The sequence below is a fragment of the Gymnoscopelus braueri genome (assembly GCF_963280865.1).
Source record: "Gymnoscopelus braueri genome assembly, chromosome: 17".
NCBI classification, from domain to species: domain Eukaryota; kingdom Metazoa; phylum Chordata; class Actinopteri; order Myctophiformes; family Myctophidae; genus Gymnoscopelus; species Gymnoscopelus braueri.
In genome coordinates this window covers 1,661,011-1,687,335 of record NC_137617.1, presented here as the reverse complement: position 1 = coordinate 1,687,335, position 26,325 = coordinate 1,661,011, and the positions used below count along the sequence as shown (strand labels likewise).

General features: G+C 40.3%; 1 protein-coding gene across 4 annotated transcripts; it reads right to left on the bottom strand.

Moving 5' to 3' along the window:
* Positions 1–526: 526 nt before the first annotated feature.
* Positions 527–26,325, bottom strand: casp7 (caspase 7, apoptosis-related cysteine peptidase). 4 transcript variants are annotated; one of them, XR_013934808.1, is made up of 8 exons: positions 26,288–26,325; positions 22,092–22,198; positions 15,797–15,948; positions 11,736–11,864; positions 9,694–9,869; positions 8,960–9,098; positions 1,676–4,845; positions 527–1,335 (listed from the first exon to the last, which is right to left on the bottom strand). XR_013934808.1 is itself a non-coding variant. In XM_080454633.1 (7 exons), exons 2-7 carry the CDS (start codon positions 22,196–22,198, stop codon positions 4,619–4,621), a joined length of 930 nt encoding a protein of 309 aa, XP_080310759.1. In that variant the 5' UTR covers positions 26,288–26,325; the 3' UTR covers positions 527–4,618. The 4 variants fall into 4 exon arrangements, 3 of the variants coding, with proteins under 3 accessions (XP_080310759.1, XP_080310760.1, XP_080310761.1); XM_080454633.1 differs by having other exon boundaries at positions 527–4,845; XM_080454634.1 differs by lacking the exon at positions 26,288–26,325 and adding an exon at positions 24,931–24,950 and having other exon boundaries at positions 527–4,845.

Sequence of the window (26,325 nt, the reverse complement as noted above, 5' to 3'; positions counted from 1 at the left end):
CACAGTAGTCAACAGTACAGTCAATGAACACTTACCTAAATCTGCAGCTGTGTTGTTTGCATCAGTGGTTCTCAAACATTTTAATATCAAATTAATGTTTTAAGCTGCAGACCCCCATCTGAAAATATTTTGTGTCAGGGTTCCTCATACAAGATGTTTTTTCTTTTGTTTGTTTTTAAAAATGTTCACATTCTTTCAAGATTTGCAAATAGCCTATGTATCTAGGGTTAAAGTGGTTACGGTAAATAGATTTTAATGCTATATTAACTGATTTACCTAGGGACCCCCGGAGCCCCTGGGGGTCCTTGACCCCACCTTGAGAACCACTGGTTAACATCTTTATTTCTTATTTTTTTTACCCTGCTGTAGTTTTTAAACTGAACTGGAAAACCTCCCACAATCTCGCAACCAATGGCTTTGGGCTTTTGACCAGCACAGTCTTTACCTGATGAAGATGGTGCTTATTGCTTCATATTTAGATATATACAAGGAAAGGTGACAAAAAAAGAACCACACTCACAACTCATTACACAATTCTTGATGTTTAATACAATAAAATAAGGTTTACATAAGCATTCCTCTGATCTTTAAGTAATTTAAACAATGTTATCGCCCCAGATTCAAAAGTGGGGCCAGATTATAGTTTATTTCTTCCATTCATTTATCCAAATCTTTTCAAATATATTCCTGAGGACAATAGCATTTAACACCGGAAAAGCATTAAAAAATTTTACCTCTAAAAATAAAATTTGTTTTCCCTTCAATTCCATTCCAAAACAAGTGGAGCAAAACAGTCCTTTAAGTACAGGTTGGGCACTACATCACCGATAAAGAGATCCATGCATTGAGAGGATTCAAGAGTTGTGTGTGTTGTATACAGCTACAATATGTAAAATGTTAAGGCTTAAGTTATACTTCATCGTATCGCCGGGGGAGGGGAAAAAATGGATGTGTCACACGATACATCACGTTTTTCCGTCGAAAAGATCCGTTTTTGTGAGCGACACAGTCGTACAACAAAGTATGAATTAGGCTTCAACCAGAGAGAACTGAGCACTGAGAAATAGAGTGTAAGTGTTGGAGATAATAATAAAAAAAGAAAAGACTGATGATTCAAAAAAAGTACAAAGACTGAAAAAAAGGAAAAATAGCAAAGAAATTCAAGCTAGCACCTAACTTCATACCCGACGTAGCCTGACACCATGCAGTCATGTGGATAATGCAGACTGTGTATGCAGCGACGTGGGCGTGTGCGGCGTGGATGCGTATAGTGCACTGGTTCTCAATGTCGGGTCCGGGGACCACCATGGGGTCCAAATGGACCCCATTACGGGTCTGTGCGTCAGAGTTAAATTAACACAGAGGATTCTACAATGTAGATAAGGTTGGTTCCCAGAGTAAAACGTATGGTATCGAATGGGGTTCCGTGGCCTAACGCACTAGTTCTCAAAGTGGGGTTCCGGGGTCCCCCGGGGGTCCTTGAGTGGGTTCCAGGAGGTCCCCGGAAAAATGAGGAACAGTTAAACACTTTTTGACACCATGTAGGGGAACTTCAGTTTTCAGCTTCCCCCAGCTGAGTGCTGCCCACAGAGGAGCGCAGAGGGGGAGCAGTTGGGGGTTAAGCTGAGTCTTGCTCAGGGACACTTCGGCACGTTGCTGATGGCTGGAATAGTACCTGGGGCCTCCGGAATCCTAGGCGGGCTCATTAACCATTCAGCTTTTATTTTGTGGCTATTTTCGAGATTCGCTGAGCTAAGCTATACTCAAACCCCAATCGACACTGTACTAAGTGCTTCTTTAACTCTGAGAGTGTATACATGGAATTTGTACACTCTCAGAGTTACATACCCGTTAAGGGTCCATTTGGACCTCCCGGTGGTCCCCGAACCCGGCGTTGAGAAACAGTGAATGCTCAGACTTTGTCACTACCAGTAATAGCTGCCTCCGTGATTGACAGACAAGACACATCACGACTACGGGACAAAAACGCAAAGTGTTAATGGCAGAAAACAATCTGTGTGTATTATAATGGCCCTCAGCAAGTCTATGATTATTAAACTTGTAACCTTTTGTGTACATTTTCAATCAGATGACGTTATTAACAAGACTTACCAAATCATGAACTAAAAAAAAAAGATGTGTTTTTGGTTTACTCCGAATATTTATCACATTCTTTTTTTTTGTTTCTTTTGTTTTAGCTTTGGCAATGTGAACAAATCTGCCAAAAGTATGAATAAATTAAAGCAAGCAAATTAAATAAATCTAACTTTTCATGTTTTTTTGTTTTGTTTTGTTTTTGTTTCATTAGTTTGGTTTTAGATAATCGATGCAAACAATCCTTTGGAGTGCATTTAGCAATGGAAAGACATTGCTAGGGTTCTCTTGCTGTGGCATAATGGTAGAAACTGACATCTATCACACTGATATACAGTGAAACCCTGTGGTCATTTGTGCTTTAGGCCACAATCCCAACTTATCCAGCATATCGTTGACGTCGGGCAGAAACCTCCTATCTCCATATTCTTTTCGTGTTTTTTTTTTGTAAATGAACACCCGACTTGATCATACTACAGGGTCACACGAAAGTATCAAAAGTAGCAGATCCACAAGCGCGAAACGCGGCACGAAGCGACGCGTTTTGAGCTTGTGGATCTGCTACTTTTTTTTCTTTCAGAATTTTTATCCTGAAAAGTAACAGTTTTGGACATATGAGGTTCCCACCATGATATTAGATTTCCCCCAATGTTCCAACATCTTTAGGAACGCCAAGTGCAGTAGCTACTGTGAGGCATTTTAAGTTTAAAAGGAATACTTAACCCCTAAAAATGATCAATTACTCACCCCAATGAAGCCTTGAATACATGGATTTCTTTTTTGGGTCGAATTCCTGAGACAATAATCCAATATTATTATTTGACTAAACTGTTTCATGCGGTGAGTAATTGATAGAAAATAAGTCATTTTTTGGGTGTATGCATTCCTTTAATACAAAGAGGAAATTCACAAGACTTTTCTTTGTAATAAAGACAAGTACATTGTTTTTGTTATGTGCAAATACACCGACTTGTAATCTTGAACACTGCAGATTAATGTAGTCTATGCTTCTCAAGAAAACAGTCAAAATGTCAAATTATTGTTGCTTTTATGGAGTGGACTACTTATATTCTAGGACTCAAAGTGTTGTGATTGCTACTTTCTTAGCCACTGGTTAAGTTTGGTCCGCTCATGAAGGAACCTGAGGAGAGCAGCGGGCGGCTACGTGGTGTGCGTGTGTGTATTAACAGTGAGACTGTGTGAGCCTATGGCAGGTTCGTTTGCTCATAGGAGTGAGACCGAGTCTCTTAATGTTGTTGTTCTTTTGACCAATGACAGTTGAAAAAGAAAAGAAAAGAAAAGAAAAACATCAAAACGGCCATAGCTAAAAATGACCTGATCACTTTTCCAGCTATTCGATATTCCTTACAGAGTGTGCCTGACAGGACTTCATATTCGGTTTCCCTCAAAGCAAAGTACCCCAACATTTAGTAGTGCATCCTACAGAGCAATTATTATTAGTACAGGCTGCATGTCGTTATTATCAAGTCAGACAGCATTCACTCACGATGGCAGCGCTCTAACAACATATAAAAGTATGTTGCCGTTTGGTTTGTACGCTATGACAATAGCAGAATACTGTTCAAGTAATATCTGTGCAAATCTGTCCTTGAGACTCCTCTCGGATTACTTGCTGGAGAGACTCAGAACAATGTGGATTCAGTTTTTGGGGGTCAGAAGTCAATTCAAAATTTGCTGCGAGGACACTATGAGGTGAGCCTTGCTCACTAGAATCCTGTACAAATTCTTTCCAAAAAGTCGACTGTCAATGCTGGAAGAAGGAGGAAGCCATTTTCAGATACGATTCCCCGAACCCACGAAAAAATGGCAGCAACTTTTCCGGGTCGGCGGAATAACATGGATATTTCACATTGCCTGTCGACAAAGATCAGATCAAATGTGACGCCATTATTCCAAGGAATAACCTGAAGGAGAGGCAGGTAATCATCATCAACACATGAACGCGGAGTGCCACTGTAAAGATTCTTATTCTCTTGGAGAAGCTCGGAGGTTTGGGCCCAGCTCAGACATGCAAAATGGCATACATGCCCAAAAGGTGCAACGTCCCACCGGGCTCATCATCCCTGAATATTTGGACCGCTTTAGTCAGCGCCTTTAACAGTCAGTCAGTGAGTCAGTCTGTTCAGTCAGTCAGCCATTCAGTCAGTTCAGTTCAATACATGCTCCTTTCAACTTTGGAAAAAACGTCTGTTTCAGACTGACTTTTTGAACTCGTTCAGACATCTGGGAGTGCAGGAGCGTCCAATTCAAAGCTATCAGAAGTTTTGAATGGCGTCAGAATGTAGTTAACTCCTTTTCTGAAGAAAAAAAAGGCTTGGACGTCGGAAGGACCATGTATTGCGCTTCAGTCAGTCAGTCAGTCAGTCAGGTAATTTATACTTAAATCGCACGACCCTTGTTTTTTTTCCCGATGAAACTTCATCATTTCTGTCGAAGCAAAGGGACACGCGACCAAGTCTAAATGAGCTTTTAAGTGTGGTCACAGTGTGGGTCAGCTGGGCGGTCAGTTGAAGTACAGCTCTTTGGTCAGCATGGACACCACGCATGGGATCTGCTTCTTCTCACTGAAGCGCGGGTCTTCGGACCAGGACTCGAAGCTGGTGGCCACCATGTAGTTGACCCTGGTCAGGATCTGCATGATCTCCAGCTGCTTCCCGAACTCGTTGAGGACGTTGCAGAGCGCCTGGACGAACCAGGAGCCCCGGCCGGGGTTCCTCCAAGAGTAGTACCCTGAAAAATACACCATGTCACTTCTTATACTGAACACTATAGTACTAGCACCCTGAAAAATACACCATGTCACTTCTTATACTGAACACTACACACGTAATACCCTGAACGAATGCACCAAATCATTTCTAATACTGAACACTATAGGGCATAGCAGTGGCGGCCATTTTCTGGTTCCATCGTGCCAGACTCCATTAATTTTTCTAAAATAATTTATATAAATATTTTTTGGAAATCACTATGTGGAAAAATGAATGGGGTTTGGAACGATGGAACACACATCCCATGTACAGTACTCTCACAAGTACACGGCCACAACAAACTAGACTCAAACCGCTATAACACTCAAGTAGCATTCATTCATTCATTCATTCAGTGACACACAGCAAACTAAAAGGTACTAAGTGCAGTAATGACATCAATGAATAAAGTGAAGTAATTTCTTTCCTAAAGTCAATTAGCAGTAAGCCATACGTCAAGGCACATTTCTCAGGTGTGCTAATACAACATAACAAAAACACCTTCACACTTTTTTATTTTCATTATTTGTCGCCCCCACAAAAATGTGCTGTGATGTACAGGATCAGCAAAAGAAATGCTCCGTTTCCACACAGTGGGAAGAAAGTTGTTTAAGAACGTGATCAAAGCTTTAGAGTCTAGACTGCCTGAATGTTAATTACTTTTCTAAAACAGGCATTCCAGAATTTCACAATACATTTAGACAAGAGCAACAGTGCTGCTGTTGACAGCAGGCAGCTATCCAGTGACAACTGTGGTCGTCAGTTAAGGTGACACCATACAATACATGTTCCTGGCGGTCCACGTCATGACACCTGAGTGGATTGTCTAAATTGCTCCAGACCAGTTATGAAAGCCATAGCAGACATTAGAGCTGAATGATATTGGAAATAATTGAAATTGCAACGTTTTAGTTTTTTTTAAATATATATGGCGATATAAAAAATGATATGATTTCTTCAGATCTAACTTCAGTAGCTAAATGTTTAAAGAATAACTTTAGTAGCTAAATGTTTAAAGAATATATCACTGTTGCAATGATTAGTGTGATTTTAGAGTGTGAAATTTGTTTTTTTCAATAATCTGGTTAACGACGCCTCAATGAATGCAAAATGTGCAAGACCAGCTACCAAGAAATCATTCAATTATTTCTTCCAGATTAGTCATGGAAATGCAAATGTGTTGCATTTAGTTTTCTTTCCATCAAGCAGTAAAATTGTACAATGTGACCCAACTTGCCTTAGCTACACTGCATCCTTTGCGATCTCACTATTGCACGTGCACATTGAGATGTCAATGCTGAAACTGATTTATAAATTGTGCAATGTGGAGCCCAAGCAGACAGCACTTCGATGAGAATAAACATACGATACGATAATACTTTAGTGTCAGTTTGCACTGAAATTTGTCTTGCGACCCAACAGCCATGTATGCAACATATAACAGTACACACATTTGACATGACACAAGAAAACAACAAAATACATACATAAAGACATGCAAAGACAAGAGCAATGTCCACCACTCAGCCTACCCCTGGCCTATAACTCCTGATTAAGCCTCAATGTCGTCTGATGGACAAAGGACCTCTTCAGTTTGACCTTATTGTATGTAGGAACACCGTATCTCCTTCCTGAAGGCAGCAACCTATATTCTCCATACAAAGCATGGCTAGTGTTTGAAGTGATATTCCTTGCCAACCTTATCATACTGTTATTATACGTAGATGTATAGAGCCTCTGAAGTGGTTGTCCAACAATCTTTGAACAAATGTTCACTTGTTGCAGCAGTTGTGATTTTAAAGCTACAGACAGACATCCATACCAGGTGGTACTACAGTACTGCAGAACACTCATAATAACAGAAGTGAAAAACAAAAGAAGAATCTGTCTACTAGCACCAAAAGATCTCAGATGGCGAAGGAAATAGACTCTTTGTTTTGTCTTCTTACCCACTGATTCAATCTGGTCTTTCCATTACTACTCCTAGGTATGTAAACTCTGGGCCTGTGGACCAAAACCACAGACAACGGTAACAACACTGCTGCAGCAGTCATGTCCCTGTATTGGCCGTGGCCTAACCGTTTCAGCCACAACCTTAATGACTTTTTTTTCTATCAATTACTCACCCCATGGATATTTTTTTTGTTTTCGTCGCATTCCTAAGCCAATAATTTGATGACTGGCAGCGGTTCCGGTAGGACACACAAAGAGTCTTCTTTGTGTCTCCTACCGAAACCGCTGCCTACCGGTCCGCAGGTCATCAAATTATTGGCTTAGGAATGCGACAAAAACAAAAAAGTATCCATGAATTCAAGTCTCCATGGGGTGACTAATCGATAGAAAAATGTCATTTTGGGGTTGAACTATCCCTTTAACCTGGCTTTTATAGCAGGACCAAAGACAAAAAACAGAGCACACCTAGGCCTGTCACAATTATTACATAATCGCCTATTCACAATTATTTTAGATAATTGCAATTATTTGTGATAATCGCAATTATTTAGCATAATCATCATAATCGTTTCCATGTTGAAACATTTTCAAAGGTTTTCCAAAAATAGCAGATCAACAAGCTTACAACGCAGCTGCTATTTTTACATATTTTTTTAATTATTAAATTATTAAATGTGCCAGCAATTTCTTTGTATATTTACGTTATTTGTCATATCTGCCCTGTGCAATTTGTTATTACGAAGCCTAAAAGGCAAACATAAATTAAGTTTTTATGCTTAAGTTCCAATGTTCAATGCCAAAAACACAACTACATCGTTAATCACAATTATTTGTGTGACAATTAATCGTCAACTTAACCCATTAAAAGAAAGCATGAGCTGCTACAGTACATCTACTATTTTTGTTTGTTTTTTTAATCTTGAAAGTGTGAGAACTGCTGACTTAGAAGGCATTTGTAGAATCGGCCTCAGGTCTTAATTGGGTTAATGTCGTAATCGTGACAGCACTATGCACACCCTCTGACTGCGGAGTAATATCATTGCTGCCTTTTCGCACGGCTGGCACCAAAAAGAGAGAACTGTACAAGAAGCAGATGGAATTAGAACTCTCAGCCTGATAACAGTAAACCTACATAATTGTATTACTGGCCTGTAGACAAATAGGCCTATAAGGAGATGAACAACACATGTTTATTATGCATGCTGATTATTGTTTATTAGGCCTACCTCTTTATGATTATAATTAATTCATTGTAAAACCTTTTTTTTTTCATTGACGGGACTGAGCAACTCGCTGGGGTACTGAACTAGCAATGGCAGAGTGCATGCTGAAGCTAACTCAAGTGATCAGACACATATCATATTCATACATTCATTCATATGTGGCCCACCATAACAAACACTGGTCTTTTTGAGAGATTCATAGCATGAGATACTGGTAGCTTAGTTTGACCCACCCGTTTTGGAACTACAGCTTATGGAATCAATTAAATGTAAAAACACAGACTCTGAATGTTAAATACAGTGATTCACACTTCCAATTCAGAGTCTAGAATACTATCCCAAGATACATTGCGTGAATGAAAGTGTGAAATTCCTTCTTTTATCTATGGCAGTCACATTTTTGTCATCGTGTGAAAATCAGCTAGGTGCACTGCGGCCACCTTGTGGCAGGAGATGTTATAGCAGCAACTTCTATACATCATTTCATCCTTTTTAATTGCCCCAACGTGATTTTTAAGATGCATATACCCCGGTGAGGGTTTAGTGGTGTCAAAAATGTCATACTTCCTTGCAAGTGGAATACTTTCTAGTGATGAAAAAAAAATGATGATGGGTACTTTGGTACATTCATGAAGCTAAAGTAAGATATCATATACTATGTAAGATAGGCCTAGTATATGAAATAGAGCTTATGTGGTTGAAATAACCAGACTTAAGGGTCATTGGCCTACCAGGACAGCCTTATAGGATATCCTACTCAGCCAATAAATCTCCCTGTTTTTCAACAAACTTTCACCAAATCAAGGATCTTGGCAAGGATGTATCCTATGCTTGTTACTGTAATCAGACAATCCTAATCTACCTTGCAAACGAGACAAATGTTTCGTGGAACTGACAGGTGCGCGCTGTGACCTTTACCTGGCACGGTCGAGTAGGCAAAGAGGAAATCTGCCTCTACAGGGATTTTATGCCGGGGATTAGCGTCCGTCTCGAGGGTATCGTTCGGGGGTCCCGAATCTGTCTGTATACCATCGTCGAACTCGGAACCGCGGCAAGCCTGGTGGAGCAAATGAAATGACATTTCACTGAGATCCTGAGTAGCTTTCTCAACGATGACCTGGTGAGGCAATTAAGAATTGAACATTTAAAAGTAGAGATATGAAATGTGTTCCATTCGTGTCGACGTGGCAGTCTGAAAGAGGACATTATGCATGTGAAATCAATAATACAGCCTTTATTTAACCACTTGAACCCTAGCTAGTCCCTGTTCTGGGGCAAACATTTGGCGAAAAGAGCCAATCTTAAAGCTTGTAGATTGGCTATTTTCAGCTAAAAGATTTGTTGTATAGGGGGAAAAAGGAGAGAGCCCTGGGGGAGCCGGTCAACTAAGTATAGAAGGTTTAAGTGGTTCGATTAATTTTATACTATTAACAGCCATTTAGTGCCACGGTAAAACTTGGTTGTGTTGTCTTTTGTTTTCTGCTTGGCTCACAGTAGTGAGCTGAAAACTTAAAAATCAGACATTACCGCCAGTAATGCATCTGCACGAACAATCAACAAGCATAAATGTCCTTTTTCAAAAAGCCCAGTCTCCGTAAGAAAACAGCCAGAACCGGACACATAAAACGGGCCACGTGTCTGTAAATGCATACCTGGATGAAGAAGAGTTTTGGCTTGCCCACTAAGCTCTTGCACATGTCCCCTCTGAACAGCGAGGTCATGGTCTTGATGGGCATGGCGCCGTCCGTGCCGTATATCATACCCTCCTCGCCGTGGCTCAAAAGGATACAGGCGAAACACGAGCTGTCACTGTGGTCTTCCTGCGAGGCTAACCCAACACACACATAAACACACACAAAACCAGTGCTCAGATGAGCGCTCGGTTGGGGAGCTGTTAGGGGGTTAAGCGTCTTGCTCAGGGGACTCATGCTCAGGGACTGAGCAGAGCGTGACCCGGCAACCTTTTCAGAGGCCAGACGGTCTAGTTTCTACCCACTCGGCTATAGCTGCCGAGGTACTGTGTAGAACCAGAAGGACCCAGAATCATGGTAAAATGAGACTTCAAAAAGGCATTACTGGTTTTGTACAAATGACCTATTCATGTTCTCCAGTTTTAGCTACAATAAAGAAAACAAGAATACTCACTACCTAGCTCCCTGGCTAATGTGGTTCTCACAAATAAATGTCGTAAATCAAGCATCACGGTAGTTCGGGCAGGCACGGAAGTTAAGCTGGTGCTCATTCATCCTCCAATTACAGGTACATATACACCCACAAACATCCTGATGGTTCAATCTATCCAAGGCGGTCTATTTAATCCATTAAGCCCGAGAACGCATCTGTGCCATTTTAAGATTTCTTTGGTGATTCAAAAATAGCAGATCTACAAGCTCATAGCGCAGCACCGAGTGCCGCAGTATGAGCTTGTAGATCTGCTATTTTTGAAAAGCCAAAGAAATCTTAAATGACACAGATGCGTTCCCAGTCTTAATGGGTTAAGTTATGCCCCATGAAGAGTTCAAATGGTGTCGTCATGTCCACGTAATAACTCTCATCTTTAGGCTCTGCTTCAGGGGGGGGTTTGTGATCTCAGAGTGTGAGTCATCATCTGTAGTATCACGGGAGCAGAGCCACACCGCCGTCATGCAATAAATGGTTTACCGTGACGAAAGTGTCAGATTGAATGTAGCATTTTACAATGTGATCATTAAACATTTCATCTGAAATGTTTGAAAACACAGCTACATCAACCTAGTACACAGACGGTTGCCTTCGGCATCAACCTTGCCTTCGGCATCAGCATGGGGAAAAGGTACCGGTCCAAGCAGCACAATTTGATGCACAGAGAAGAGAACACACTGCATAATCGCCCGTCAAAAACCTATACGACCTACCACATGCACTCACTCAAGTGAACATCAGTGCATACATAGAAATCCTATTCTGACTTCACAAATCAGCATGGTGTTTTTAACAAATGGTAAATCACAATGCCAGACGATCAGATATCTACACTTACCAATACATCTTTACGTCTTCTAAATGTAATGTAGACGTAATCTTTGTTACAGCCGCTAACAAACCTACGCCCACTGCTTTGGAAACCAATCATGTCCCCCCTCCAATATGAAGGACCGCCCTAAATACTTTTGATTGGCAATGGCAATTTTTTTTTTTTTATTGCCTTGTGAATGGTAAATGTATAATAAATTAAGATTGAATTACTTCAATTCAGGTAAGCTTAAAAAAATAAGTTTACGTGAACTGAATTGAATCTATGCTAAGTACTTCATATGCAAATGATAGTACAATGATAAATGCTGAGGAAAAAATAAAGACTACTACATTGTATGCAAAAGGTAATGGCTATATTTCACAAAACCAGCAAGGAGCTTGCTGGTTGGTCGGTCAGGGAGTCACAGGGACCAATCAGAAGTCTGGCAATGGGTCAATTAGGACATTAACTATTTAGTTTATCAGTTATCATGTCTTGAACCGTCATATTTAAGGCTGCAGGATTATAACTAAAATTATGATCCTGATTATTTCTATAATATTGTAATCACGATTATTATTTGTTTTTTTGTAATTTTATAAAAGTCAATCCTCTTTATATTTCCCTCTCCTTTCCTTTTGTCTCCCCTGGTCGGCTTCCAGTGTGTAGGCCTGTGTTTGTGAGCGATCCAGGACTCACCATCTTTGAGGAGACGCTCCATCTTCTCACAGGTCTGGTCGTTGTAGATGCACACGTCAAAGCCCAGGCTCTTGAAGCACTTGAAGAGCTCGCCTGCGTCTCTGTCCGTGCCGTTGCGGACGTTCATCCCTGTATGATAGATACACAATAATGAGTCTGAAATGTACGTGTGTGTAGGGGTGCAACAGTTGATCGAACTAATAGATTTAATCAATTATATATACAAATAAAGCAATGCATAACAAAGTGCACATAATAAAAACACTCATTTTGGCCAGAAATTATAAATGTTGTTTGTTGTTGTTTTTTCACATTCAGGAAAATAGCTAAAATAGATGAGCTATTTTTTCCTAACACCATTGCAAGGCAAAGCATAAAATATGTCTTACAATAAAATCCGACTAATTGATTTATTCGATTATATAAAAATCAATTTGAAATTTCTCCTGTCGATTCATTGATGAATAACAAAAAAAAAGATATATACATTAAATTATTCCATTAATCTAATAATTATCCAAAGAATAATAGCTAAGAAAATAATCTATAGTTACAATCATAGAAATGTGGCATCGTAAAAATAACTTTGAGACTGTAAGGGTCCATTCGTACACTCTCAAGCAACTTAACACTGAGGATTTTACTGTTTATGTTAACAGGTCCATGTACCCTGCTTTATATATGTTTTGTCAATTGACCCCTTAACAGACGACGTCACACTGATAAGAACCAGTATGCGCGCGCAGGCCAGCACCAAATGAAACCCATTCTGTCATGTCTCGCTAGGAAGCGCCTCACTAGCCAACACACAAGAGGTTGAATGAACTGAAACCAGCGCTCCCCGAAACAATATGTTGGTAATTGATTGCATGAAACAATCACCTGTGCGTCCAGTCTCAATGTTAGTAAACAAATAATTGGTCTATTAGAGTTTCACTGAGGTTTGTCTTCTCTGGCTAAACCTGTCTATTGTGGCTTTATCTACAGCGTACAACGTTACAGCATCCAACCAGCAGAGGGTGCCGATAGTTAAGGAGTGAAGGAGTGTTGAGGACAGGAGATGGAAGTCTGTTGTTAAAACACATTTGTGTTGTTGGTTACTATGAAGTGATAACATAACACCATTGTAAATGTGAAATGTATCAATCTTGATCAACTGCATGACCTATTTCTTAACTAAAATGTTACCAGAAACTATTTTATCTGTACTTTATAAAGTTACAGTAGGTGAAATAGAGATCGATTGAGAACTGACAGTTGTGACTTACAACGGTACATACACCATCATAATGAAATCAATGAAATCATAATCAAAGGGCCACAATGGAAATACGCTATTGAGCCTTTTTATGTTTTAACCTTTTGACTGATATGTACACATAAATATGTTTATGCATAGGTAAGCATTGTCAGTAAAGATCAATCAATCAACCAACCAACCAACCATTAAAAATTCAAAACGTGTATCAATACATGTACCATAAAACATATGTGTAACTTAACTATGTGTGTATAATTTAATTTAATTAATTACTTTGTATGGATTTAGGTTGCATGACACATCACACCATTTTAACTTCCAGTGATTTTAACAGTGATTCACTGTCAACGGTGGAAGAGCCTCTAGTGGAGCTTTGTCATCTCAAAGATTTTTCCAGGTCCAATCATGAGACAAGTTGTGTATGTGCCGCTGCTCAAGAGCTGCACTGGACACCCGGCTGTACGTCAGCGTTGTCGCCATATTGGCAGGGGCAACGTGCCACAACTTCACTGCAAGAAATATATACGAGTTGTAACTGTTAAAGTACCTGAGACAAAAAGAAATAATCTACGTAAGATAATGTGCTTTGGTATGAAAGCACACATTTTTAATTTAACCCATTTCGACCTGGAACACCAATACGTAACTATACCTTTCAATCCGGGAACCCCTTTTGGGGTCGTTGTTGCTGTATACAGTATATAGCAACATTCTTTTTTTTCCCTTTTTATTTGAATAAAAAATTATTTTTTTCAGGGTTTTTGTCAGGATTTAGAAGGCGTCTTTAGAATCGGCCTCAGGTCTAAATGGGTTAACCAAGTATCCTACTATATCATAACAACTACATGTCTGACATATGTCACCAAGCCAAATTAAACCGCTTGAAAATCGGTTGAGAATTCAGCGAATTATGATGGTTTTAATAGTGGAGACATACATGGGGCATACATGCCTTAGGAGGCACGGCTTGCCCCCAATCAATCAGTGTATCAGTGTTGATTTTGACAGCAAATTTTGATTTAGTTTTAGTCATAGTCTTTGGAATAAAATTCTATTTAGTCATATTTTAGTTATTTGAAATGTTTTATTTTTTGTCTAGTTTTAGTCGAGTAAATATCATAAGATTAAAGTCGACTAAATACAGTTGATTTAGTCGACTAAAAATTATTTTGGCGAGCCTTGATGGCGTCGTAATGGCTGATTTTACACAAGCTCACAACGCGCGTTGTGAGCTTGTAGATCTTGTTATTTTCAGGACGCAACATAGCCTGGCTCCACCCCCTGAATCCTTTGCCTAGCATTCAGGGTCTGGTGACGCTTTCGAAGGCGGGTGTTTCTCGGTTGAAAATCTGTACGACGAATCGGGATCGGGACAATCCAGTATGAACCAATCGCGTTGGTTCATAGTGGAGTCCCACTTTGGCCACGCCCCCATCTCAGAACTCCGCTGCATTGAGAGGGCTTTCAGACTGAATAATGGAGTGAAACGAAATGAAAATTCAGGCTGAGTGTCAGGCTAGACGCAACACCCAAGCGCAACCAAACATAAAATGACTTGTCTTTTAGTTCTACTGGATCTCCTCTCCACTAGTCCCTCACTAACATTTTACAAATCGTAGCTTAGTTTTTATTTCATTTTTATTTCGTTTTCATCAGTGAAAAAAAGGTAGTCGACGAACATTTTTCGTCATAGTTTTAGTCGACGAAATCAACACTGGACTATGTATCTATGCTCACGAGGAGCCTCTGTCCAGTACGTTACATTTGATCTTATTTCAGTGTGATGTGATTTACTGTGAGTATACCTGGTGCATGGCAAGCAGTGCCACGCATACCAAGTAAGTTTGAATGGAAAATGTTTCTCGACTCAATTTATTCAGGTTTTGCCTTTAATTTGTCACCCGTATGTACAGTATTAATGTCCTATTACTGGCACCCTAAATTCTTCAAAACGTTACAGGAAATCTGAGGGGTTAACACACTTATCTAAGTAATTTCGGAGGGGCACCCCTATTGGATATCAGTTGGCCCTCAGGTCCAGATTTTTATATTATTATCAAGTGATGTTTCCTAAATTTCTATAAGAGTTAAAACTACGACACCGCCTGGTAACCATTCCAGGACACCACTTTGGAAGCCAAACAGTAAAATCCAAATGTAACCACTTCAAACATTATATACTTAGCTGACCGTGGTCCCACAGGACCACGGTCCTGTCAAATCTGCCATTTTTTTTAAATCTTGAAAGCGTTTGAAAAATCTTGAATACTTTTTTTTTTTTAATTACACAAAATCTTCTCTTCTGCGGGTTCCTGGCACAAAACCTTTTCAGATGGGGGTCCGCGGCCAAATATATATCAATTTGGGGGGTCCTTTGGTACGAAAAAGTTTGAGAACCACTGATTTAGAAGGCATTTGTAGAATCTGCCTCAGGTCTGAAAGAAATAGTTTTTTTTCTTTTCTATCAATTACACACCCCATGAAGCCTTGAATTCATGGATTCTTTTTGTTTTTGACGCATTCCTGAGCCAATCATTTGATGACCGGGTGTATTTCCGGTAGGAGACAAAAAGAGACTCCTTTGAGTCTCTACTGGATACATTAGCAGCTTTCCGCCCGAAATCTAATTATTGGCTTAGGAATTCCACAAAAACTAAAGAATCTCCATGAATTCAATGCTTCATGGGGTGTGTAATTGATAGAAAATAAGTAATTTTTTGGGTGAACTACTCCTTTAATGAGTTCAAACTCTAGATGTCATGTGTTGTGCACTGCTCTATAAGGTTGTCGGCCATCTTACCCGTCTTCTCATCAAAGTTTTTGTTGTTGATGATGATGCACTTGCCCACACGCTGGTGGCTCATCTTATACTGGAATGTTGGTGAAACAATTCGGTAATGGCTTTCAGAAGAGTAATCCTGCTCCCGCGGCTGGCCATCCTTATTCTTCTTACTGACCAAGTGCACGTGCACATACATACACACATACACACAGACACACGCACACACACAAACATCGAGAGAAAAGTTAATGTTTTCTTCAAGTCAAAGTAGAGGTGCAGCAGCTGATCAGACTAACCGATTTAATCAACTGTAAAAAGTTATCGATTTGAATAAAATAATCGTTCCAAAATAGCAAAAAATAGCAGATCTACAAGCACACAACGTGTCGAATTGCGAGCTTGTAGATCGGTATCTTCCTACTGTTGTTCTACAAAGTATAACATAGGGTTTAAGTGGTTAATCAGATTAATAAATTAAGTCGATCATTTGAAGAAAAAAAGGCGATTTGTTGATCCATCGATCTTTCAATTAATCGAAAAAGTAATAGGATAATCGCTAAGAAGCAAATCAATAGTTAAAGCTCTATTTATGTATCTATATTTTGTTCCTGTCAGACACAATTTCCCCTAACAGATCAATACAATTCATGATATTCAGTACAATTTCCACTACAATGCAACTGTTACCGTATTACTTACACACTTCACTTCACTTTGACTTCAAGTGAATCACTTGAAGTGAAAATTGGTGTATTTTGTCATAGAATGGAAGTAAATAGATTGTTCACACAAAAACACAGGATAAGACAGAGCAATGTTATTAAAGGATGATAAAATAACAGCACCACCATTAACAATCATCAAACAAAGCCAGTGTAATAGAAGTATGTACTGTAAAATGTACATATGTTAAAACCAATATAATCTCTTAAAACAAATTAAAAACAAAAGGAGAGCGGCCTACAAGTAATGAAAGCTTCGTAATGAAGTAAAGGCTGAAGCACGTAAGAGATGGTGTTCAAAATTCCATCAAATCTTTCACTCTTAAGGTCTTTGAACACCGTGATCGTATAAAGGATCTGAAAATGTGAATATTTCAAATCAAATCAAATCATATAGATGATGCGTCATTCACACAGGTTGATGGTTTTATTCACAATGAAAAAACGATGTTGTTTCAAAGGTAATATTCCCATTCCGTGTGGATATACTCATGACACAAATAACTACTTTAAAACATCGTATTTTCGGGCAAATTTATCACACACACGCACAAAAAGATGTTCTTGTGTGTAAGGACGTTTAGAGTACACAAGATGAATTTCAAAGACACATATTCGACTTTCGACTTCCGACAATAAGACAAACTCAACTTTAAGTGTATAAAAAACAGCCCTGAAACCACTTACTCAGAGCCCAAAGAGCACATACATTTTCAAATGTAGCATTAAGGTCATGGCCAAACGGGTCACAAGGTAATCCACTGTCCGGGAACGAGGTGAAGCTATAACATGTTTCTCATAAACATATAAAAAAAAAAAAATCATTGGGCAAATCGAAAAAAAAAGTATATCCAGCGACAAGAGGAAATCTTTCACGAGTGGCAATTCTCACCGACCTGTCATATTTCCATTCTTTAAAGGAGCCATCCAGATAGGTAAGCCACAGCGGGCCCATTGGGCGCTCACAATATCCACGCTGCTTCCAGAAGGGCCTAGTCATCAGGTTACCCAAGCATCGGAACAATGCACACAAACGCACAAACACAAACACACACACACACACACACACACACACACACAGCCAACCCAGGCCATACTCTGATCAACATGTGATCTAGAACTTTACCGCCTACCCCCCCCCCTCCAACCCCCCCCCCACCCCACCTTTCCCAAATTGTGCCACCCTACCAGTCAACTGCGGGCGGGCAAAGCGCCCAACTCGGTGGCACAGTGGGGTTGGGCGCTGTGTGGGAAGGGGGATCTGGTGGCGGGTGGGAGGGAACGGGGAGGGGAGGCAGCCCAACATCTCTTACCTGGGTTCATCATTCAGCGCTACGCCACTCTGCATCTGAAACGCCTTGCTCTCGTCTCTCCTTTCTTCGTCTTCTCGGTTTGGGGGTAATTTTTTTTTTTTTTTGAGAGGGGGGCTGTGTGCTAGGATCCTGACATGCTCTCTGTTGTGCTGGATGGAGACTGGATTGGGTCGGCGTGCTCGCCGGAGGTCGGGGGGGGGGGCGGCACGCCGAGAGGCCCCTGAGTCAGCAGAGCTCGCCCCCACACACCCAAACCCACCCAGAGCTTTCTAAAGGCCTATTCAAGCATGGCCCCTGCACCCCTCCGCTGTGCTGAGGTCACACAGTGCAACGCACTGCCCCTGCTGCTTGCTGACAGACACACAATCCCTCCATACCTACACACACACACACACACACACACATACATTCTGTACAGCTGTGCTTCTCAAAAAAAATAAAAAATAAAAATGTATTTCAGGGACCCCCAGTTTGGTATGCCAAAGGCCCACGGAGCCCCGTAACCTGTATGGGTTACAGATCCATACAGGTCCATTTAGTTTCATTTGTACACTCTCTACAGACCCATATGGGAGTTACAGGCCCATATGGGTCCATTTGGTTACTAAGTATCAATCATGTAGCTGGGCACTAGGACTCACGATACCACTAGTCCCATCACGATAGGGCGGGGCGATTTTGACAAAATAAGATATCGCTATGTCCTTGACAAAGTACCCTGATATCCATATTGTGATGATAATAATCGTATTGTGACAATGATGATACACATTTTTATCAGCACGCAGGGATGATCAACAAACTAAGCCTATTCTGGGGGAACATACGCCTAAAATAGCCCACGTTTGTAAGTGAAACAGTAGAATTAATAAAATATCTTCTCATTTATTTTGGATAGTAATATTATTCTGCTTTTCTTCAGATGGGGTAAACAGTGCAAAGTATTCAGGCCATTCACCACAAATAAGGATGTTTACATTATTGACATACGAGCACATTATGTCTGGGCGTTTGTTTTGGATCGTCTGCCTTGCATTCCCACTCCATTTTTGGAGTGTGGGATCACGGAAAGAAAACTACAAGTGCGGGATGACTGTGTCATTTCTTGTTCTATTTTAGTTTCTCAAAATGTTTTTAAAAAATGCAGAAAATAGCCAATCTACAAGCTCACAATGTGACACGTTGTGAGCTTGAAGATGATGATGTATTATGGATGATATTTAGTGTAGAGGGAAAACAGGAGGGGGCCTAACATAGACCCCTGGGGGACTCCGGTCCATACAGGGTTTTAAGTAGTTAATCACATTTTAGCTTAACACTGTTGCCCCCTTGAAATCCTATCCTACTATCCAAAGTAAGTAACTAAGTGGGTTGGAGATGTTTATTATTGGTACTCGGTATCAACAATAAGAGGGGAGTCTATCCCCATTTCAATACACTAGACCCCGGAGCGATGGATTGCTGAGGTGGAGCGCAACATCAGCTCCCAGAACTTACTGCACGAGTTGCCACACCGAAGCCGTGCTACTCACTGAGTTGGCAGTGCCCGGGATCGAACCCGGTCAGTAGAGCTACTATCCTAGTACCTACTGTATATCCTACCATCCTATCCTACTATTATTTAAAAGGGATAGATCTTATAAATGGCCAGAACAACGCGCCTTTCAATTGCTCGCTCAGCCACAAATAATAATGCTTTAAGAAAAGAAAAAATAATTTCATATTATTTTCCTGTGGTACTGGTGTTGCATAATGCTTCTTGCCAAACAATTTTTTTGAAATTGTAGCGCCGGTAATTAATTGGCACTACAGTATAGCGCTTCGTGAGCCCAATGTCATAGGTGGATGATATGCAGACAGAGCTGTCTGCTGTCTGCTCCAGTCAGAGCACAACAGCACACCCGCAGGATGCAGCAGTTCACTGCTCCCCCTGGCGTGACAAGACATGCACACGTTCACTTCAGTGCACAGAGCAGTGTTTCTGTCATCCTGTCATCTTTGTGGTAAAAAAATAATTAAAACCACAAACACGGGTCAAAAACCAAAGGTTACGATGCCAATAAGGTCACCGGAAGATTCGAGGGAGAGTGACAGAGGGTACGAGAGGAAGAGAAGGTTGCAGCCACACTCTGGCCAATATAATGCAGCCTTTTTGTCAAATCTGCAGATTGATGGCGACATTAAGCGGATGAGTAAGTGAAGTAGAGAAAAGATAAGGTATATACTGGCTAGGGTTTTGTCACAGCAATGTAAAAAGGCCAAAGTGACATGCCTGAATGACTGCAGAGACCTGTCGCTCTCACCCCGATAGTCAGCAAATGCGTTGAGAACCTGGTGAGGGAATACATCTGCTCCATGCTCGCTGGACCTTTTGCACCCTAATCCCAAGTACAACACACTGGCCCTCATTTATCAACGGAGCGTATAAACCTGCTTATATTTTTCCATATATTCGGCCGTACACCAACGTCGAAGTCACATTTATCAACGAATCCTACACAGCCAATCCTGGCGTACATCAGGTCGGAGCTTTGATAAATCTCACGTCTGAAAACGAGCGTCATTTAAATAACACGCCCTTAAATATTCTCAAAACGCCCCGATTTTACGACATGAAGAAGAACCAGAATACGACCAACAACATCAAAAGCCAATAAGAAAGAGTTTCCCCCAATCGCCTCGCCACACACGCACACGCACACGCACATGCCCCTCTCTCTCTCTCTCTCACACACGCACACGCCCGCCCAGCTGTGTTTCTCATGTAATCCGTACCGTAGCGGTACAATCTTTGTCACGTAGGCTTGTAGCCTACATGAATGACATATTATGATACCAATCACATCGCCATGAATGGAATACGTTTGTATATTAATTTATTTAACCCATACCGAGCAGTGCACAAGCAGTCATGTAGGATATTCCCCGTGAGACTCGGACTGGCGGCAGTGATTCCGTCCCGCCACGTTAATAAGAGATTGGAGCGTCGGGTTTATATCCTTAACACAGCCAGGTTGTAGTCTTCAAAACTCTCTATGACATACAGTAACTCCATAACATAGGACAAGCTGCTGTAAGTTTGTACACCTCACTGTCCATGAAAAGATCGTCGGGAGTCCCGAAAATGCGCTCGCAGAAGCGCTGTATATTTTGAAAATAGCAGATCTACAAGCTCACAACGCGTCGTGATGCGACCCGTTTTTTAGCTTGCAGATCTGCTATTTTAAGATAGCCAATGCAACTGAATGACTGTTAAAGCAGTTTGTTTAAATTACTTTATAAAATGTTATATTTTCACAGGGATTATTTATTAGTGTAGATATACATTTGGGAGTGGATTATGTGTCCAGATGCCTGTCAGACAGTCAGACAATGTTGCTCCGCAGGTCTAGAATGGAATAAACGGGTGCAGCCAACGTCAACAACTGGTCTCGACCAGACGTGAGATTTCAGCTTACGGTAGGATGAAGCCCATGTCAGGATATATTGATAAATGCCGAAAGGTGCGGTGATCTCACCGTACGCCCATTATTTGGGCTGCACCGCGTTGATAAATGAGGGCCACTGACTTTTGTGTTTTTTTTAGCACCTTAACTAACGTCCATAAGTATATCATGCACAGTATACATCTGCTGCTATTCTCACGCACCTTTATACCTTATCTCAGGTACCATGTCTAAATATGTCGATAACTTGTTTGATCGCCTTTCACAAAAATGATCTAACTTTTTTACTTCTGTAAACTTGTGACAAAGCTGATTCTGATAATGACTTGTCATGCTTAATTTATACTACCGTTACACAAAAAACTAAAGCAGACCTACAAGTTCACAACACATGAGCTTGTACACAGCTTGTAGATTTGCTATTTTCAAAAAGCCGACAAGTAAAATAGGCTGTGTTACACTTACTGTATATGCAGCCTCTTTTATAACTGTCTCATACTATCCTATGCTCAGGACTATCTGACTGCACCATGTCAATGTAAAATATCTTTAATAGGACATTGGATTATCTGAGCTTATTGAGTTGACAACTAAACATTTCTCCTTTTAAGTCGGGTGTGAAAGGTCTCAGGACACCGTTTTCGGGTCATGCTGCTCTGGGTGTGTGTGTGTGTGTGTGTGTGTGTGTGTGTGTGTGTGTGTGTGTGTGTGTGTGTGTGTGTGTGTGTGTGTGTGTGTGTGTGTGTGTGTGTGTGTGTGTGTGTGTGTGTGTGTGTGTGTGTGTGTGTGTGTGTGTGTGTGTGTGTGTGTGTGTTTTTTTTAAGGAATTTACCATCCAAAGAGCAGGAATCTTCCGCTGCGGTCAGGTTTGGCGTCCGTTGTATCTCCCTGGTCCTGACAATCCTCTTCCATCTCTGGAGGATCACCCGCTCCTTCCATCTGCACACAGATGACACCTCAATGAAATTGTGTTCTCTAACCTGTTATCTTTAATATACTGGACATGGTAGTGTAACGCCCGGGTTTCGAACTCAGGTCTCTTGCGTAGAAAGCCAACATCTTAACCACTCGTCTAAAGGGGAATTCCCCCTTGACCAGGGGGGAATTCCTTGGTCATCAGGCAGAGGCTCTGAGACACTACTGCTACACTAGTGTAAAGTGATATTTTTTGGTTAAAACAAAGATTTGTTTTTGTTAACCCATTAAGACCGAGAACGCATCTGCGTCATTTTAAGATTTATTTGGCTATTAAAAAATAGCCGATCTACAAGCTCATAGCACGGCACCGAGTGCCACACTATGAGCTTGTAGATCTGCTATTTTTGAATAATCGAAAATTTGAGCACATCTTTGAAAAAATATATATATATATTTTAAAGCAAACATTTTTAACTCAAATCTTTGCTTCTGGGGGGATTCTACATTAATGTCTTCAAAATCCTATTTTTTTTTTGAAAAAAAAAGATAATATGTAGCTATAATCAGTGGTTCTCAAACTTCTTCATGTCAAGGACACCCTAAATTATATTAATCTTGGCCGCGAACCCCATCTCAAAATATTTTGTTCCAGGGACCCCCAGAAGTTGTCACAGAGTTAAAAATGTTCGCTACAGAAATAGAGATATTCAAAGATTTGCACACATTTTCACGATTAAAAAAAAAATAGCAGATCTACAAGCTCATAGCGCGGCACTCGGTGCCGCGCTATGAGCTTGTAGATCTGCTATTTTTGAATAGAAATCTTACAATGACAGAGATGCGTTCCCGGTCTTAAAGGGTAAAAAGGTTAAATGCTCTATAATAAGAATATAAATATATATAAATAGAATATAATAAGTTCTTAACCCATCTCTCCAGCTCTTAACCCATTTAGGGGCGGGAAATTATTTTCTGTTTACTAAAGAGCTGGAGAGAAAATTCCCCTGTTATTGAACAAACACATAGCAATGATTACTATCATAATATAGAGCTATTTAATACTTATTCTAACAAAACAATATCACTTACTGGACCTTGAAAATAGCAGATCTACAAGCTCACTAATAGAACTGCTATTTTTGGCAAGGAGATTTGGTGTAGAGGGGGAAAAGGAGGGGGGCCAAGTACAGACCCCTCGGGGACCACGGTCAACTAATAAGCCACTTTAAAAGGGAGAGTTCACCCCCAAAATGACATTGTGTCTCCTACCCGAACCGCTGTCTACCGGTCCGCTGGTCATCAAATTATTGGCTTAGGAATGCGACAAAAACAAAAATATATCCATGAATTCAAGTCTCCATGGGGTGACTAATCAATAGAGGAAAAAAAAAGTTTTGGGGGTGAACTATCCCTTTAAGCGGTTAACTACACATAACGTTACATCAGCTCCATGACACTGCATATTTGACTGCCATCATATCTGCTGCAAATGTTTCTCTACTTGCACAAGAAGCATATTCTGCTACATTGTATTTCTGTTTCGACCACACACACCATATCTCATATTGTACATTTGATACATGTCTTCTTGTAATCTGACTTTGTGTCCCTTCACTCCCTTGTTTTCATCTCTGTTATTTACACTTTGGCATATTTTCTTGAAACTGCAAGAAGTTAGGAGCTTGTATACTTGTAGCCTTGGAAACCCATGTCTTTTTTTTTAGTAAACTTGTGACCAAGTTGAGTTGAAACTGAATTAGTTAGTTACTAATCTCTCAAGAACAGATTCTGCTCTGCGTTGGAATCTGTCGTGAAGGCTCGTTATAACATGTACGCACTGGGCTACAAGTGGGCGTGCCTTCAGATCAGGAAGCAGGCCGCGCTTTACCCAATCAAGTGTAGTGGGCGGGATTCACGTGTCCGTCGATCTTTCCCCCTCGAAACAAACCCAAACTAATTTAACAATAGCGTCCGCGAAGCAGACAAAACCACGGAAAGATATTCACATTTTAACTTACTCTTTCATCATAGAAACAAGTGCAGGCTTATAACCAAAACGATCCATGTTCTCTGGGAGAAGTGGTGTTAGTGATCCGTGTAGAAATATTGTTAGTGGGAATGAAAACATAGTGGCACCACCGGAAGTGAACGCTGAAGGCAGACCAAAACCCCGGTTTCCTTTGCGCACGGGTTCTACGTCGCCATTGTCCCAGAGCCAGTGAGAGATAGTACAAACAGCAGAGGGCGCTGCTTTTCATTCTCACTGGCTCTGGGTTCCCAGATTGGTTAGTTACAGACCCAGTTAACTTTGCTGTGGTACTGTAGGCTAATGTTTCATCATCGACACTTTCCCCAATTTCAGCTTTTAGAGACTTTTATGTCATGACAAATAAACACATAGGGCAATAGGCTCATGCAGCTATAAATATCTCTAATCTACTAGCTGAACTACATTTCCCATGTAGCATGGTGGGTAGCTACACAACATTCAGAATGATTTAGCATTTTCTTTTATCATGTAGTTAGCCTGACAAAAGCTTAGCTCCATCACTAAGTGCACAACACAACACAATCACAGATGGGTTTTGGGTGCAATTTGTCCTCACATCAAAGAGATAATTTTCCATCTCTATCCATTTATAGCTTTAATAATTACACAGTCGTACAGTAGGCCTGTTTTATTCAATCACTCACTGTCATTAAAAAATGTTTCCCCTCTTTTGTTTTAAAAGAATATGGTTTTAATGTAGTACTTTTTTATGAAGAATAGCTGGCTACATTTTTAAGCAGTTTGCCCGACATATATATATCAATAAACTCCATAAAAATACAACTTCGTACTGGTTAGTGGCTGTTTTCCTTAACTCTGTATGAGGCAGTTGTCAGTGTACTCACATTATTTAAGTAAAAGTATCAATACTGCAATAAAAGTCTGGAATTAAAGATGTACTTGAGTAAAAGTACAAAAGTATTGGTATCAAAATGTACTTAGAGTACTCATTATGCAGAATGTCCCATTTCATAGGTTTCAAATGTATACAAATCTTGAGAAAATAGCAGATCTACCATCGTAGATCGGCTATTTTCAAATGGCCGAAATGTATAGGGCTGAAGGTTAATGTATGTTTTGTAATAATGATCAAAAACTACAAAGTAACTAGTAACTAAAGTTTTCAAGTAATTGTAGAGGAGTAAAAAGTACAATATTTGGATCCGAGATGTGGAGTAGAAGTGAAAGTATTGGAAATTGGAAATACTCCAGTAAAGTAAAAAATACCTCAAAATTGTACTTAAGTACAGTACTTGAGTAAATATACAATTAGTTAACTTCCACCACTGGCAGTTATTATGATACTATCTCATGATGTCTAGCTAGCTCTGAAACATGACTGTCATGACAGTGAACTTGTTCCTGGCGCTACTTGTTCCTGTTTTTTGAAGATTTTACATTTACAACCAGTACATCTACATTAACGTTCAGATATCAAATATAAAGTGCTGACCCCCCCGCCAAGGATGTTACAAGTTAAAGCGCATGGTCTAAGTACCTGTATCTTATTGTTCAATAAAACCGTATTGTTCAATAAAAAGCTTTTTAATCCGATCGCCAGCCATTTTCTCTGATTTCTTCAGATGCTTTCCACTACGCGCTCCTGTCGGTTGGGAGGTGTATAGCACACTGATACATTATTAAAAAATAAGAGAAAATAGAAAATGGCCGGCAATCGGATTAAAATGCTTTTTATTGAACAATACGGAATATACAGGTATTTACACCCAGGCGCTTTAACATGTAACATCCGTGGCCGTGGGGTCAAGACTTTATATTTGAAATCTGAACGTTTATGTAGATGTACGGGTTGTAAATGTTAAATTTTCAAAAAACAGATACAAGTAGCGCCATGACGCTTGTGACAGACGAGCGTCATGTGAGATGTCTAGCCAGATCTGTGAACTACTGTCTTACACTGACCATTAAAGCACAATATGTGACCTCGGAGAGACCCATACAGCTAATGACAACCTCTCTCTCCCAACGTGTTGACTTTAGGACGGTTTTGGTTGAATGAATTGACATAAATAAGGTGTAATGTGTTTAGAAAGACTCACCTCGACGTCTTCACCGTCTAACCGAAACTAAAGTTGCG